This window comes from Mustela erminea, chromosome 17 (assembly GCF_009829155.1).
Source record: "Mustela erminea isolate mMusErm1 chromosome 17, mMusErm1.Pri, whole genome shotgun sequence".
Taxonomy (NCBI): Eukaryota; Metazoa; Chordata; class Mammalia; order Carnivora; family Mustelidae; genus Mustela; species Mustela erminea.
The window spans coordinates 47,421,057-47,435,435 of NC_045630.1; the positions used below are offsets into that span (position 1 = coordinate 47,421,057).

The 14,379-nt window shown below is 34.6% G+C and overlaps 1 protein-coding gene across 3 annotated transcripts in view; it reads left to right on the plus strand.

Moving 5' to 3' along the window:
- KCNT2 (potassium sodium-activated channel subfamily T member 2) overlaps nt 1-14,379 on the plus strand; it is a 250,958-nt gene that overhangs the window by 154,904 nt on the left and 81,675 nt on the right. For all 3 annotated transcript variants that reach the window (XM_032318559.1, XM_032318558.1, XM_032318557.1), the window contains exons 17-18: nt 1,633-1,738; nt 6,080-6,252. In XM_032318559.1, coding sequence (XP_032174450.1) covers nt 1,633-1,738; nt 6,080-6,252 — 279 coding nt within the window. The remainder of the gene's footprint in view (nt 1-1,632; nt 1,739-6,079; nt 6,253-14,379) is intronic.

The window sequence follows — 14,379 nt, forward strand, 5'->3', positions numbered from 1 at the left end:
TCAATGAGTAATAATTACTAGGAGTTGTAGTACTACTACTACTACTAGTAGTAGTAGTAGTAGTGGCAGTGGCAGTGGTAACACCATTTAAATACTCCCAATATTTTTCATATAATAGATGTACAGTTAATGTTGAATTGAATAAAATGAACTGAAATATAATTGAAACTTAAAAAAATTCTTCATTTAATCCTTCACACTTAAAAGAAATTATTACAAGGAAGTTTAATGTTCCCATAGAACACAATCCACTCTCCAGAAAATCAGTAGCACTCAAATATATTTATAAAATATTCTATGGTAGAGGTTTGACTCTCTAAATGATGTGTGGTATGATTGAAATTCTTTCTTTACATGTCCTTCTGAAAAGATTCAGAGGTGGTTTTTTTTTTTCCCCTAAGCAAACTGAAAAAGATATTAAAATAATAATGGAGATTATCAACTTCTAAATTTGCAAAATGTGCACCATTTTACCCTCCGAGCTAATAATGTCTGGAAAACAGTTTAAACTAGGCCTGAAATTTCTTGGTTTAAAAGAGAAGAGTTTTCATAGTAGATAAAGGAATCTTGCCTCTACCAAATTATGTTTTCTTTCTTAACTTTCATTTCTTCTTCTTTTTTTAATAGTTTTATTCTGAAAATTAATATAGTCATAATCTGCATGCAGGTGGCTACTTTTGTTAAGTCAGCAAATAATTATCTTTGATAATATTTTAAGCATGATTCCAACAATAGTCTGTTTTGGGGGAGCATATGAATTTTTAACTCAGTTGTTTACTCCTTTGTGGTTATGTATTCATGACTAATGAATATTAATGGAGTAAATCATAACAAGTCATTTTGCTTTAAATGTGTTTTATAAAAATTAATAGTGCAATTTAAAAAATCTATCTAAATCTTTTATTTTTTTTTTAAGATTTTATTTATTTATTTGATAGAGAGAGATATATCACAAGTAGGCAGAGAGGCAGACAGAGAGAGAGAGGAGGAAGCAGGCTCCGTGCTGAGCAGAGAGCCCGATATGGGACTCCATCCCAGGATCCCGAGATCATGACCTGAGCCGAAGGCAGCGGCTTAACCCACTGAGCCACCCAGGTGCCCATATCTAAATCTTTTAAACCAAGGAATGGCAAGCTTTTTCTAGAAGGAACCAGCTATTACTTTAGACTTTATGGACCATATAATCCTTGCTGCACCAATCCAAATATTTTTGAAGTGCCCATAGACAATACATAAAATGAATGAACATGGCTGTATTCTAAAAAAACTTCACTTGTGGATATTTAAATTTTAATTTCATGTAATTTTTATGTGACATGAAATATTCTTCTTTTTTATTTTTTCCAACCATTTACTTAAAATTTTTTTCCCAAACATTTAAGATTTAAAAAGAACAAAACAAAACAAAACAAAACAAAACAAAACAAACTTTTAATTCACAAAACCAGCTGATGGGCCAGATTTGATCCAGTTTGCTTATCCCTATTCTTAACTATTTCTTTATCAAAATGTAATTACAACATAAAAGGGTGTACCATACTTTATCAAAATAGAGACACATGGCTGTCCCTTAATTGTCCAACTATGTGTCTTTTCTTCAAGGCAACTCAAATATTTCATATTGTTTTACAGATATGCTAAAGGCTATCCACCTTACTCTCCATATATAGGAAGTTCGCCTACTTTTTGTCATCTCCTTCATGAAAAAGTGCCATTTTGCTGCTTAAGACTAGACAAGGTAAGCAATTGTTATTTTCTCTGAAACTGAAATTATGGCATTTTGTAATTACATATATTTAAATAATTTTGTGTAGTCTTTTGACTAAAACATGTTTAAAGAACATTATCTTTTCAGATGTAAATGCAATACAATAAATGGTGAATTGTACTTTCTTAACTGTACTAAAGATTACCCAAATGCTTTCCCCTTCCACTTAAGTAGCGGAGGAGTCCGTCAGTCATGTTTTTAATGAGGAAAACATAGGTGCCAGAACCTCAAACCTATGAACTCTCAACATCCAGAGTCTTTCAAAATCACTTTGGCCCATTGTGCACTATTTTGCAAGGCTTTTTTTTTTTTTTTTGCTTTGCTTTGAAACTTAATGTGGAATTGCTTGGCATGGTGAAATGAGCTTGTCTATGTGTTAGCCATAAAGATTTAGCCGGAAAGATTCGTTATTGATTAGACTGAAAACTAGTATCTGTTTTGTGGTTATTATCTCCTTTTCTAAAGATTTTATTGTAGCTCTTGATTTTTGCTTGGATGTTCTAAGGGAGCCATTCAAAGCAGAAAGATTACAAGAATGCAGACATTTTAAAATCTCTTTCCCAAGATGGCTTGGGCATGACCTCTATAAGAGTTTGTTCTCTTAATGAATAAGAAAGCAGATAAGAGGAAGATTCTCAAACGCTACACCTCCCAGAAATTAAAATGTGCGGCTAATTCTAACCAGGAATATATTCTTTTACTCTAAATTTTGGAGTTAACTAGAGTTAAAATCCCAGCTCTCTGCTTACAGGATTTGCATTTTGGGCAAATAACTTTGCCATTACATTTCAGTTTCCATATCTATAACATGGTTGTAATTACAAGCCTCAATGGTTCTCCTGAGAATTCTATAAATTAGCACAACCAAAATGCTTCACACAGTGCCAGGAAGTTAATAAATGCCTAGGCACCTAATACATTCTATTAGTATTCTTGTTACTACTACTTTTTAATAAGATAAACATCATGAAGCCTGGCTGTTACTGTCACTCTTGAGGAAGAATAGTGGAACATTAGAAAATCTTTGCCATTGCTCCTAAATATTCCTCTGTGTCCATTAAGATGTCCCTCTCTCAATATCTCAATGCCCTTTTTTTTTTTTTTGGTCCCTTGTTTTAATTTACTGTCTGAAGTATTTGATACTGCTGACTAGCTGTATATTTTTGGTAACATTAGTAAATCTTAAGCTTCAGGACCCCTTTACCTGTATTAGCCCTTTCTAAGGACCTATGAATCATTTTTAAAATTTATAAATTTGTAATATTTGTGTTATTTTCCTTAAAGAGGATTCCCCAAGTAACATAAGCCTCAGGCACCACAAAACCTGGATTAGCATTTTTTAAAAATTTTTATTTATTTATTGGGGGGGGGAGCATCCTCTCCTCTGAACAAGGAGCCTGATGTGAGACTTGATCCCAGGACCCTGGGATCATGACCTGAGGCAAAGGCAGCTGCTTAACAGACTGAGCTACTCAGGTGTCCCTGCATTTTACTATTTAACTCAGAATTCAGGAGAAAAAACACACTGGGAGATCAAAGATTTGAAAATGACTTATCTCCACGCAGGGAACCTGATACAATCGAGAAGCTAAACTTTCTGAGATAAGGATTGGCAAAGAAACAATAGAGGGTCTTTTAAAGCAAAGACTCTGAGCTGTCTCTTTACCATATTAAGAAGACAAAATTTCTGAATGCTGTTGACTGGCAGATGACCTCGGGTATTATCCTCTATTTATCTAGCATTAGGCTGGCTGGAGGTGCTGGTCCGTTATGTATATGAATGCCTACTTTGCAGTCAGGAGATAGGATTATACAGTCAATCCTACTGCATCTGTAAAGTGTGTGAATTGGGATTACTTGCCCAGTTCATTCTGCAACAGTATCAACAAATAGGTTCCTGATCAAAGTTTATCAACACTAATGCTCCTATTTTCTTGTTTTGTTTTGTTTTTTCCTTCTAATTGAGCTACTTCTGAATAACCTAAATTAATTGTTTTTCTTCATTTTATCTCATAAATATTGAAATTCTTAATATCTCCACATCACTCGTAACTCTTCTCCATCCATGACCTCTTTGTGAGTGACCTTATTCATTCCTTTATGTGGTTGCAGATCCTACTTATATTAGCAAGTCTTCAATCATACTTCCAATGAAGGCTTATTGTCTCCTTTTAAAAAAATCATTTCCCCTTTTCTTCATTCCTTTTTTATGTCTTACACCTTCTGGATTCATTTTCCTACTGATTACAGCTTTTGAAATTCTCTTACTAAAGTCCTATTAGTGTTAAGTTCTGCCAATTTCAGTTTCCCTAGAAATGTCCTTATTCTTGAAAGACAGTTTTCCTGGGTGTCCAATTCCGGGATGAGTTTTCTTTTTCTTTTCCCACATTAGAATTTTATTTTCTGCCTTATGGGTTCCATGTTGCCATTGAACAGTTGGCTGCCATTCTAGTTTGTATTCTGAAAATTAATGGTGGTCTCTCTTTTCAGTCTGGCTCTCTAAGATCTGATTGTCTTGTTGTTTTGCATTTTTATTACTATACCTCTGAAGCTGGATTTTTATTTATTTATTTGAATTAGGATTTGCTGGAATTCCAGAACCTGAGGTTTTGAATATTTCATTAATTCTAGAAAATCCTTAGTTAATATTTACTTGAATAGGTCTGCTTTCTGATACTTTAAACTCACTTTCAGGTGTTCCGCTTAAATATATGTTAAACATTGTCATACCAGCTTCCAAGTATCTTAATTTCTCCATACGTCTTTATATCTCTTTTCTTAGCACATTCTGAGTAATTACATCGATGTCCTGCAGTTGACTCCTTCACATGTGTCAAATGTGCAATCTAACCCATTGTTTGAGTTTTTATTTTTACTTGTTATACTTTTTAGTTCTAGAAGAGAATATGTGTATTTCTTTTAACATCTACTGAATATATTAGGTAGCCTCCTGTTCTTTGTTCATACTTTAAATGTTCTTTTTTATTTCTTTAAACATAGTAAACACATTCATTTTTTCTGTTCTAAATCTAATAACAAAAAAACCTGTAGTCTTTGTGAGTCTAATTCTATTGTTTATTGTTTCTGCTGACTCATGGTGCCTTCTTCCCAACAGCATTTTGTAGTTTTTTATTAAAGGAAAAAAGTAGAGAATATTCCAGAATTGGTGATGAATCCACAGAGAATCAACTAATCTCAACCCAAATAAAAAGAAACCCACACAGAGACATAGAAAGATAAAAGGGCAGAACACGAAAGCAGCTCTCCATGCAGATAATTTAGTTTAAAAGACTCTTGGTTTTGGGATGCCTGGGTTGGTTAAGCGGCTGCCTTTGGCTCAGGTCATGATCCCAGCATCCTGAGATCGAGTCCCACATCGGGCTCCTTGCTCGGGAGGGAGCCTGCTTCTCCCTCTGCCTCTAGCCTGCCACTCTGTCTGCCTGTGCTTGCGCTCTGTATCTCTCTCTCTCTCGCTCTCTCTCTAACAAATAAATAAAATCTTTAAAAATAAATAAATAAATAAATAAATAAATAAAAGACTCTTGGTTTAATAATGCTGAGTTCAGTGAGTACTAGGTCTCTAGAAAATAGCAAAATAACCTCAGAATAACAATGAGTTTTGATAATGTATTGTTACTCTCTGGACTCTGATAATGTATTGTTACTGTTTTGTTGTTAGTATTAATATTGGTATTTTACTTTTGTGTATTTCTGTTATTATCTTGCCAGCTTAGGTATATGTTTAGACAATTACGGGTTTTCTTTTTTTGTTTTTTAACAACAAAGAAAATCTTTCTCGGTCCATCCCTTTAGATGTTCAGTACTTGGAAAATTCCAAGGTCATTTGATGATAATATTATTATCTTTCTGGAACTCAAAGTCAGAGGTAGTTTTTTTCTAGCTTTCTTGAAGTATGACTGACAAATAAAAATTGTTTATATTTAAAGTATATAACATGATTTTTTGATATACATACACATTTTGGTAATTTTTAAATATAGGTACCCAGATGTCATCGAGCAATATGTTTTAGTTTACAGTAGAGCATGTGCACACACATATTTCTGACTTTGTCTTCCCCCATATTAAGCTACACACTTGCAATTCATTTGTCTTGTCCATGCATACCTTCACTTCCTGAAATAGGCTGGAGAAAGGGGCATGGAAAAATGTAACTATTTTCAAATTTGTTATAAAATAAAGGATTTGTTAGGTTAGATTAATTTTACTCTTCCATATATCCTAAATTTTTTCAGCAAATTTTAGTGGAGTGTAAAAATAGCATTTCTTTGTATAATTTTTCTTCTCTAGAGTTGCCAGCATAACTACTATGAGGACGCAAAAGCCTATGGATTCAAAAATAAGCTAATTATAGTTGCAGCTGAAACAGCTGGAAATGGATTGTATAATTTTATTGTTCCTCTCAGGGCATATTATAGACCAAAGAAAGAACTTAATCCCATAGTACTGCTATTGGACAATCCGTAAGTATATTTTAAAATACCCACAAAAGACAAAGAATTTTTAATATTATATCAAAAATAATTTATTCTAATTTGCTTGGAATATTTTAAATCAGATACATTATGGCACATGATTCATTGGGAGATATATTTTGTGCTATGGTACAAAACAATCATTGAATATGGTTGTTTCACAAATACTACTTAAAACATCACTGGAACACTCTGAGCTTTTTATTTAAAACTATGTTGCAAGTGGTCATCACTCAATACCAATGGGAAACATGCCATTGAAATAATTACAGTTATTTTCCTTAAATTAATCAACTAGCCTGGAAAATTTCTGCCAAAACTGGACAATTTTTTTGGTCTTTCTAAAGAACCGTTAATTATCAGCCAAGCATATTAATGATCCATTCTTATGTTATACTGTGATACAGCATCATAACTTATTGTGATTCTTCCACTGTTAAAACATATATTCTATAACACAATATGAATAATTAATGCTTTACCATGCTCATTTATTTTGAAAATGTTGGATTGATATACTCTTGTGAAATAAGACTACTTAAGCATTTAAAATTCCTCATGCAAATATAAATGTAGGTCATGAATGCAGTGGTCAAACTCATTGTATCCTAAAATTATGATATTCCTCTCTGTGACTCAAAATTGGTAACAGATGGTCCTTAGATCAATACCGTATTTTGGGATCCTCCAACTCTCCTTTTAAATTCTAAAGTGATGCAAAATTTCAGGATAAGCTAAATGAGGCCAAAATCTGTTGCCTCATCTCTGCCTTTAAAATTTATCAAAAGAAGTTCTTGAAAACAAAAATATCTTCCCACTATAACTTCATATCATCGTTTATACTGAATATACCAAGACACTTGATATATACCAAGAATATATGAAGACGCTCATTGATGCATCTTTCTTAGCATCGTTATCACAATGATAACTCTAAAAACTGAGAACATTCTAGAGGTTTCAGCTGAAGCATTTTTAGATATGATGACTCAGTGACTTTCCTGATACCACTTTAGTGTCCAAGGAAAGGTCAGAAACTTGGATGCATTGTCAGAAAAAATAAAAGCTAATTAAACAAATCTTAAGAGGATGAAAGTTGGATTGCTGGATGGCTCTGACAATGGAGTGGTTGTGAAACACCTCCAAGGCCTTTGAAAGTATGCCTAGTAGTAGAACCGTTCTGGCAGGAAGCTCAAAGGGACTGGCTAAAATGGCACACAAGGAGTGCTCAGTTCACCCTGTGTGGTGAATTCTGACGCGTCAGGTTTGGGCTCCTTTTCCTTATGGTGTGTCTGTTTCCTTAATGTAGAATTTAAGGCCCGGGCATTTACAAGTTCATTGCCTTAGCGCATCCCCATCTTGTATGTACTGGATCAGAGTGGATCCTCTGAGGCCCCAGAATACAGAAAGGAAGTTAGAAAGAGGCTTGAAAAAGTAGAACCGTGCTTATAGCATCACTGTGGTAAATAAAGCAAAGGGTAAAAGCTGACCTTTCCCCTGTTTTACATTATTTCAAGGTAAGATTTCTTGTTCTAATGTGTGAATCTAGTTGGGTTCCTGGACCCAGTTTCAATGCATGTGTGTGTTGGTGGGTGGTTTCCCACATTCCCAACAAGCAACACTTGAGACACCAACTGGGAGTCCTACAGCTTAAGTTGATTCTGACAATACTACTGTCTAGGTTAAGGGTTCCACAGGCTAAGGGTTCAGTCCTACAAGATTGCCCACTTCCCTTCAGAAGCCAGTCACAAGCTTTAGCTTTTAGCACCTCTGTTTCTGACTGACCAGCTATAGGTTGGATGTTCCAGGGGCCCCATTCTTGGACTTCAGATGCTACTCACAAGTCCAGGTTGTTTAGTTACAATTCTTCTTCTTCTTTTTTTTTTTTAAAGATTTTATTTATTTATTTGACAGAGAGAAAGATCACAAGTAAGCAGAGAGGCAGGCAGAGAGGGAGGGGGATGCAGGTGTCACAGCTGACGCGACAACACGACCAGGGTCATGAGGGTAAGAGGATGGTGAGACGAAGAAGAGCTGCAAAGAAATCGGGACAGGAGGGACACAGCGGATGATGTCCAAGCAGTGTCAACTTTATTATGAAGGGTGCCCGATTATATAGAAGCAGAAACAATTAGGGGAGACTAACCGCCCACCACATACCAAAAATAGTTTCTCCAGGCTCCTGTTTATTAGCTGCCTTAGGTTGAACACGCAGGCATCCTGACACCAGCATGTTGCTACTTATAGATAAGTTCCCTATTGATGAAGGGACTGAAAAAGGGCACCAGATGCGATTTACGGCCCATGTAAGAACAGCAAGGTCCAGTCATGGATTTAGGACTTAGGCCTGCATTGTCCTGTACCTGATAAACCCCAATGGGTAGTCACATAAGCAATCATGAGACTCATAGCACAAACCCTTTCTCAGCACTACTCAACCTTTTCATTGCTGGAGTTGCTTAAGCCCTTAATGTCAGGGAGATGCAAGTCAGGGCCTGGTTTGGCTCATATCTCAAGCTTCTGCCTGGCTTCCCACAAGCAGGCTCCCTGCTGAGCAGAGAGCCTGATGCAGGGCTCGATCCCAGGACCCTGAGATCATGACCTGAGCTGAAAGCAGAGGCTTAAACCTACTGAGTCACCCAGGCCCCACTGTTTAGCTACATTTCTGACTGACAGACTAGGAATCAGAGTTCCCCACTCAAGTTCCATTAATTCACTAGAACAGGTCACAGAACTCACAGGAACATTTTACTTACCAGACTTCTGGTTTATTTAAAAGGATGTAACTCAAGAACCAGAAGGAGGAGATACATAGGGCAAACTATGGGGAAAGGGCATGGAGTTTTCATGCTCTTTCTAAGGGCAACATTCTTGCCAAATCTCCACATTCATCAACCTAAAAGCTCCTTAAATCCTTCCTTTGGGTATTTATGGACGGGTCATTACATAGACGTAATTGGTTACATCATTGGCCGTTGGTGGTCAAACTCAAACTCCAACCCCTCTCTACTCCTCAGAAATCAGGGGATGGGACTAAGAACTCCAACTCTCTGTTCATGATCGGTTCCCCTGGCGACAAGCGAGGAGTGCTTTCCAAAAGTCCCCTCATTAATATCAACCCAGTTATGGTGGAAAGGGGCTTGTAATGAATAACAAGACACTCATTTCACTTTTATGGCTCTAAAGTGATATCAGGAACGGAGGACAAGAGAACAAATATTTTAACAAAAGATGCTTCCATTGCTCTTATCCTCAGAAAATTTCAAGTATTTTGGGAGCTGTGATCCAAGAACCATGGATGATATGAATGCCCAAATATAGATTTCTTATAGATCACAATATTGCACCTCCCAAAATAATCCAGTCTCCAAATTTTGGAGTGGTAGTCACTGGATGGAATGGAGATAGGCTCTTCTCTTTTTAAATATCTAGTCTTTTTAAGTAATCCCATCTCAGCATCACTAATCCCCCTTTGTCCACCTCATTGTCCCACTGAGCAGGTGGCAGGGACTAGCATTCCTTAATGTGTATCTTTTGGAGATTTTTGAATGGCTATAACTAAATCAGTCCCTTTCTGTTTGGTTCTTAATAAAGAGGTTGCCAAAATGCCCAATTACTGATGGACTGGTTGATTGATTGATTTGTAAGTTAGCATTATCAAAGCAAGTAGATGTTTTTATAGTCTTAATTCCTGAATCTGGTTAATCATAGAAAAACCCCAAAATCCTGTTTCCCTTAAATTACTGGCAAATTGGTCAGTATTTCTATAAAAATCTAGGTGTAGCTATGTAGCTTTTATCAGAGAGTGTTTTGTTGGAAAAACACCATATAGATCATTTAATAAAATTAATCTTCTTTACTTCTACCCTCTGTTCATAATAGTAATAATCGTTGCACATTTACTATCTCAGTCATCATAGTAGACACTTTGCCTTTATTTTACTTTCTTATTCCCCTTATAAATATATCTACATCATATAGTGATGATTTAACCTGAAAGATGTACTAAGCAGCTTAAGATCTCAAAGTTTTCAAGTTACAGTGATAACATTTAAATAAACCAACTTATGTTGCTTTGTTACAGCACTTTATTTTATAGACAAGGAAAAACAGACCAAAGAAATTAAATGAATATTTCCAAGGTCAATTCTAGGATTAGAGCCTTCTATATAATTCATAGTGCATTATTCTTTCAACTGTATGATCTTGCTTAACTTATAGGTTTTTGATATATGTAAAAAAAAATATTGTCAATTCTTTTTAGTAACAATATATTTTAACTTCAGATTATTTTGCATTACAAATTTTCTTGCTTCCTAATGACTTATATTTTGGACTCTAACTAGTTCCATGATGTTTGTTAGGTGATTTTTGTGGAGTTTCACTTTTCTTCCAAAAGGTTAGGATGAAAGTACATGTTGTAAAGTTTATTAGCTTCCTGACGACTTCCTGAAAGTGGTATCTACCATTTTTATTTGTTGCCCTCTGCTCTTTTGGTTAAGAATGAGGAAACAAAAACTAAACACTAATAAATAATGTTCCAGGAAGTTTTATGTGATCATTTTGAGATTCCTACTGCTCTGCCATGACTAGTATTTTGCAATGTATCCTACAATGTTACAAAGAAATGTGTTGTTTTCTTCTTCAGAATATTTCCATGTTACAAGAATTTATACACTAAAGCTTGTACACACTTCTACAATTATTAGTTTAGTGGGTTTTGACATTGTTTTAAATTTACATGAGCATTGCTGAAAATAACACTCAATACATGGCTATTTAGGAAATTTAGTTGAAAGACCAATTAATTCAATATAACAAATAAATAACAGATGTCATAAGTAGGAATTTAAAAATGCAAATTAAATTGATAATATTCACAAATGTAATATGTCAGAATAAGGGTTCATAATGTTTCCAAAGAGAAAGGATTTTAGATCTCATCTGGTAACTAAGTGGAACCCAGGCACAATGGAAAACATCTTGCACTTGGTACTGGCTCATAAGAGGTGGTCTCAGTTCTGGCTGGATGGACATCTGTTTAGTTTGGCCTGTTGCTCTGCCATACTGATTTTAAATATTTTGATTACTTCCCTACCCTTAAAGGTCACCTGGCCATCTGATAATATCATCTCACATAAAATATGGAAACAAAAGTCAAAAGCTTTGGGATATATTACCCAAAGGTACATAAAGTTGAAGAGCAAGATCCAGGCTTATGTTCCTATTTTTTACACCTTATTTACACAGTTCTTTTATTACATCAATCATCTTTTCATATATAGTGTCAAGTAAACTTCAGCTTATTTGAAAAGCAATGATAAATTGTTTGACATATCAGAGTCCTTTATGAAAGACATTCAAACTTTGAACTCATACAGATCTGAGATAAGGTCTAAGCTTACTTACGTACCTTCTTGGTAAAAAGCCTTTTTGCATGTTCTCAAATTTCTCTAAGCCTCAATTTTCTCATGTGTAAAATGAGTAGAACATTTATTTTAACAAGTAATATTGAGACTCTATAAGACGGACTCTATATGAAGCACTAGTGCAATATCTCCCCTAGAAAAGGCAGCCAGGAAATGTTAGTTTCCCACCTGCCACCAATCAAGAAAGTGACATTGTCATTCTTCAAACTGATGAGTGTACTTGGGTGAATCAGTTAACAAAAAAAGGAGATATGATTTAAGCAGTTGAAATAAAATTCCTTATATATTTTTAAGAAAGAAATAAACTACTTAAGTATAGAATAATGAAATGTTAACCAAAAAAAACCCCTCACTACGGTGGGTTTGGGGGGGTAGGAAAAGAAAGAAATGAAAGAAGATGGGATTGGGAGGGAGACAAACCATAAAAGACTCAATCTCAAAAAACAGACTGAGGGTTGCTGGGGGGACAGGAGAGGGTGGTGGGGATAGGGACATTGGGGAGGGTATGTGCCATGATGAGTGCTGTGAAATGTGTAAACCTGGCAATTCACTGACCTGTACCCCTGGGGATAAAAATACGTTATATGTTTATTTACAAAAACAAAACAAAACAAACAACCAAAAAAAAAAAAAACAAAAAAACTTCACTATATTCATTTCTTCAATTTAAAAATCAGAAATTAAGTCCATTATAGTAATTAGCTAAATGAGAAGTAATGCTCTTCAACTTTGCAAACCCATGCAAATCCACATACCTTTTCACTTCCTAACAAGCACTAGCTAATTAACATTTGAATATAGTGGTAATTTTTATAATGAAAGTTATTGTAAGAATATGATGTTTTAGACTCATACGCAGTCATCTTAATACAGTTAGTTAGGATGATGATTAATGATGTGCTCAGTTTTTTTCTGTTTACTAACATAAATTTTTGTGCTTATTGAATTTTTATTTCTTTTATTATGAGTTAGATTAAGCATGTTTGGTTTGGGTCTCTGCATTCTTATTTTGTGCTAGATCTATTTCCCTGTTAGGTCTATATTTTATTGATTTGAAATACTTTTTTCATATTAAGTAAATATGTAGATTTTGTATAAGTAATACATTTTTAAATGTTTGTTTCTTATATATTAAAATTTTTGTGATGAGCTTTGTAGTTAAATATGCAATTATTTTTACTACTTTTCCATAATGTGATTTCTAACATAGATAGGTCTACTCTATTTAGCATTTAAAAAAATGCATGCATTTTATTCTAATGATTTATGTTTTTGCTTAGTGGTTTTCAATGTAAAGGTTTTGCTTTCCAATTAACTTTCAATAATTGGGAAGATTAGTCTATTAAGAGCCTATGATATCATTTATGTTACTCAATAGCTACTAAGCAGTTTAGTGACATGATCACTGTTGCCAATTTATTTAAGTGAGTTAACATAACACATGTAAATGTACAATGCCTATATTCTTAATATTTCAAGTTTGTTATTAAACTATCCTTATCGATAGAAGTAGAAGATAAATCTATTTGCTATATGAGTGTGGCACATTAGACCACCCCCACAGTAAATGTGCTTCATCGAGATGATATATTTACTAGGTTTCAAGGGCTTGGTTTACCTTATAACACAGCTGAATCCACCTAACGATGAACCACATTCCCACAATGAAAATCTTGAAGTAATTTCCGAGGATGTGGAAGATTGCTTGCACATTGTAAATAAACATCTGTGGCAGAATTATGCGTGGGTAAAATTCATGAGTTTCTTAAAACAAGGCAATAATTTTGATGTCTAAGTAACTTTAGTTATTCATACTGGACAAAGCAACAAATTACAAAGGCCATATTTTCAGTTTTAACTCAACAGAAGGGTTGGCATGAAATAAAGACTTAATTTTGTCCTCAGTGACCCCAGTACTATTTATTACACAGATTTTCGGTACCTTTACTATGTTGACTTATGCAATAATATTATTTACTCTTGCTTTACTAGGCTTTAGAATAGAGAAGATAACATAAAGAAATTGAAATGATCTGAATTTAAAAGAAGAGTCAGATTAAAAGCATAGTTATTCCAGCCAGGGTGTAGATTTATCTGCAATTAATAGCAAAGGATTATGGCTCTATCTCTGCCACATAAATTACAGAGCTACTCACTTTATCTGACTAAAACCATATGGGAGTAAAGAGAGATGAAACAAAATAACAACCGAAAAAAGACACAGGCTCAATAATTCTTCAGATCACTGCAAAACCTCAGTACTGCCTCTGGCCTGTGGCGGTTGGCATCCTTGTACTGCTTCTATAATCATGAGGTAGGGCTAGGGAGACAGGGAGGGTCTTGAATCAGCAGTGAGATGACACTTCTGTTTTTAAGAAGCAAAGCAGTGCTCCGAGAACTAGAAGACACTATAGAAAGATCGCTTCTGGGACTGTTACTATTTGTTAAAAAGAATATATATCATGAGCTTTAAAGCTATTTATATTCTATGATTCACTAATATACCTTCTATGAATGTTTTGCAATAAATGATTTAAAAAATTGCGCTAGAAAAATTTCATTCAAAGATGTTCATATCTGTATTTGTAATAGCAAGATACTGGAAATAACTTTTAACTTCAGTAGCATAAAAGTGAAAATGCCTTACAAGCTAATTGAGGATATTTTAAAATGAACTGTGGTACAG